The 3,234-nt window shown below is 49.2% G+C and overlaps 1 protein-coding gene across 1 annotated transcript; it reads left to right on the top strand.

The window, feature by feature from the left end:
* Nucleotides 1–1,227: 1,227 nt before the first annotated feature.
* LOC123060140 (uncharacterized) lies at nucleotides 1,228–2,779 on the top strand. The gene has a single exon (XM_044482714.1). It carries the CDS (start codon nucleotides 1,349–1,351, stop codon nucleotides 2,504–2,506), a length of 1,158 nt encoding a protein of 385 aa, XP_044338649.1. The 5' UTR covers nucleotides 1,228–1,348; the 3' UTR covers nucleotides 2,507–2,779.
* The last annotated feature ends 455 nt before the right edge of the window (nucleotides 2,780–3,234 follow it).

Below are 3,234 nucleotides of genomic sequence, written 5' to 3'. Positions count from 1 at the left end.
TCTTCCCTACCCCACGTCCTCAAGTGTTGCCGGGATGACGCGTCATTGTGGCGTGGGAGGTGCAAGGTGGATCAGCGCTGCCACACTGACGTTTGTCTTCGCGCCCTCGAGGCGACGAAGGCGGCTACGCACCTTGCGGCTTGAGCGTTGCCTGTCCTTGGTCTTTCTCTCTGTTTGTATGTATGTTGGTGCTCCACCTACTGTTGCCCCCTTAACCCTCATATAATGCTGTAAACAATTATGGGTTTTAGCCCTTTTATGAAAATTCACTTGCTTTGTAGGAAAACCACTTAAAATATTTTCATTCTTACCAACCGACGTGAAACCAATTACTCTTCTTACAACACAAGAGTGCCACATATTAATAAAGAGATAAAGGTAAGTCGGTAACCCTGAAGATATTTGTCTCAGTGATGCAGATGCTTAAAAGATTAGACGAGAATCACCGAAGTGATGAAGATATTTGGGCCCATCCTTCACCTATCTTGAAGTGCAACGGAGCCCTTTGATCGGAGTCGGACAATGGGAGGTTTCTGTTGTTGAATGCTGGAGTGCAAAGTTGTTGCTTTCTATGTGTTGCTTTTCGTGAAGGGTTGAGAGTTCAAACAAGCACCCTGTTTGGGCCACCTACAGAGAAAAAACAAGGTTGCATTCTAATTTCATTAGTTTTTGGATTGAGTGAATGATGATAGTGGTGTGCCTATTGTTGATTCTCCAATATATTCTTGTACTCTCACTTTGAATTTGAGGTACGTGAGCTGTATATAAAGTGCCAGGACAAGTTGAATAGATTTTTTTAGGGGTACAAGCTGACTAGATTATTTTTGGGAGTGCTAAGCGTTGGTCGACAGATCTTTTCTCACCAGCCTTACAGAACTATTTTGCAACAGAGATCATGTTGCAGAAAATATTTGTAACAAAGATTGTGTTATAGAAAAAAAAAGTTTGCAACAGAGATTATGTTTGAGATTTTTGTTACAACAGAGGTTCTGCTGCAAAAAAAAAACATCTCCACCGTCGAGTTGCCACAGCAACATTTCCCATGTTTCGGAAACATGAGCGATGTTGCAAAATGTTAAGACTTGCGATGCGTGAGACTGAACCGATATGTGGTTGACTCTCAATGAGGCGGTCGAAGAGCGTAGAATCGGCTGGATGATTCCAATCATTTTTCGATTTTTTTAGGGGTACAAGTTGAATGGGCGCTAACCAACCGTCCCTGAGACGGCAAGGGTTCCATTTTTTGGAGTGGCAAGGCTTCAAGGCCCACTACCACGCAACTAGAGTCTCGCTCGCTCGCCGCCGCCGCTCGTTTCCCCATCCCCTTGCCGCCGCGGCCGCCGCCGCCATGCTCCGGCTCCGGTGTTGCGTCCTCACCCAGCTCCTCTCTTCTCCACCCCCGTCTCCCGCCTCCCAGCTCCGCCGCCTCATCTCTGCCGCAGCGCCCGCCATCTCCCCGAACCCTACCAACTTCGCCGTAGAGGACTACCTCGTCGAAACCTGCGGCCTCGCCCGGCCCCAGGCACTCGAGGCCTCCGCCAAGCTCTCCCACCTCAAGTCCCCCGCCAATCCCGACGCCGTCCTCGCCTTCCTCGCCGGCCTCGGCCTCTCCGGCGCCGACGTCGCCTCCATCGTCGCCAAGGACCCGCTGTTCCTCTGCGCCAAAGTGGAGAGGACCCTGGCCCCCGTCGTCGCGGGGCTCACCGGCCTCGGCCTGTCGCGCTCCGAGATCGCGCGCCTCGTCTCGCTCTCCCGTGACAGATTCCGCCGTATGTCCACCGTCTCCAATGTGCAGTACTACCTGGGCTTATTCGGCTCCTTCGAGAACCTCCTCCGTGCTGTCAGCCGTGGCTTATGCCTTCTCTCGGCCAACCTCGAGACGGTGGTCAAGCCCAATGTCGCGTTCCTGCAGGAGTGCGGGCTAGGTGACTCCGACATTGCCAAGTTGTGCGTCACCCAGCCATGTCTGCTCGCCTCCAACTTGGAGCGCGTCCGGGAAGTGGTGGCACTTGCTGAAGGTATAGGTGTGCCTCGTGGCTGTAGGATGTTCAGACACGCATTGAATGCTGTTGCACGCCTCAGCAAGGAGAAGATCGCTGCCAAAGTGGATTACTTGAAGACGACGTTTAGGTGGTCGGATGCTGAGGTCCGCATTGTTGTGTCCAAGTTTCCATTTGTGCTGATAAGTTCTGACCAGATGGTGCAGAGCAAGTCAGAGTTCCTGATCTCTGAGGCGGGGTTGGAACCGGCATACATCGCTCATCGGCCGGCATTGCTCTTGTACAGCCTGGAGGGCCGGATCAAACCCCGGTACTATGTTCTAAAGTTTCTTAAGGAAAATGGATTGCTTCGTCATGACCGAGATTACTATAATGCAGTCATGCTGGCAGAGAAGGTATTCATGGAGAAGTTCATATGCCCTCATAAGGAAGCTGCGCCGCACCTCACAAAAGACTATGATGCCGCTTGCAAAGGGGAAATGCCGACTAATTTCAGATTCACATGAACCATGAACGGGTTATGAAAATTCGTAACTGTGTGCTGGTTGTCCGTTGATGTATGTCTGCTAGATATCCTGGGCTAGTCGTTGCTAACGTGTGATGAAACTGATAGTTTGTTTCTGAATCCTGATATGTAGTGTCATCATTCAGTTGAGAAGAAACCATGGCTTCGTTATGAACTTTTCCATCCGCATTAATGATTTTAAACACACTTATTGGACCTAAGAAAGTGTGAGATGAAGCCATTCTGCAATGCAAATTAAAATTTTAGTTTTCAAGTTAGTTGCTGGTGCATTGAGAGTTTGAGACAATGGGCCTGTTTGCATCCAGCCAGCAACAGCCTTACCAAAAATATTTGGGTATTGACTGGCTTGTTGGCCTTTGGTTGGAAGCAGAGTTTTTGGTTATGCGCCAAAGTTTTGGTTGCTCGTTCAGTTCTAGCATCAGGTTGTTGTCGTATCCACGCGGCAAAATAGTGCACAAATTTTTTGGCGAGCCCTGATTTGGCAAATCTGGTATGGGCGGCATCCAAACAGCCCCGATGAGCCAAGGTAAGGTCTCCTTCATTGTGGGTAATGAACTCCTAATGTTCTATTAATGTTTTTTTAATTCATAGTGGATAATTGGAGGATCTTATTTAGGTAAATAGTCTTTTCTGATAGCAACTGGCGGGGATGTTGCCTCCTGGTTTTAGTGATTCGTATTTAGTAGTATCAATTAACCTGTCTCTCGC

The sequence above is a fragment of the Triticum aestivum genome, chromosome 3A (genome assembly GCF_018294505.1).
Source record: "Triticum aestivum cultivar Chinese Spring chromosome 3A, IWGSC CS RefSeq v2.1, whole genome shotgun sequence".
Classification (NCBI taxonomy): Eukaryota; Viridiplantae; Streptophyta; class Magnoliopsida; order Poales; family Poaceae; genus Triticum; species Triticum aestivum.
The sequence above is the reverse complement of the archived record's forward strand: the minus strand, read 5'-3'. Positions and strand labels throughout refer to the sequence as shown.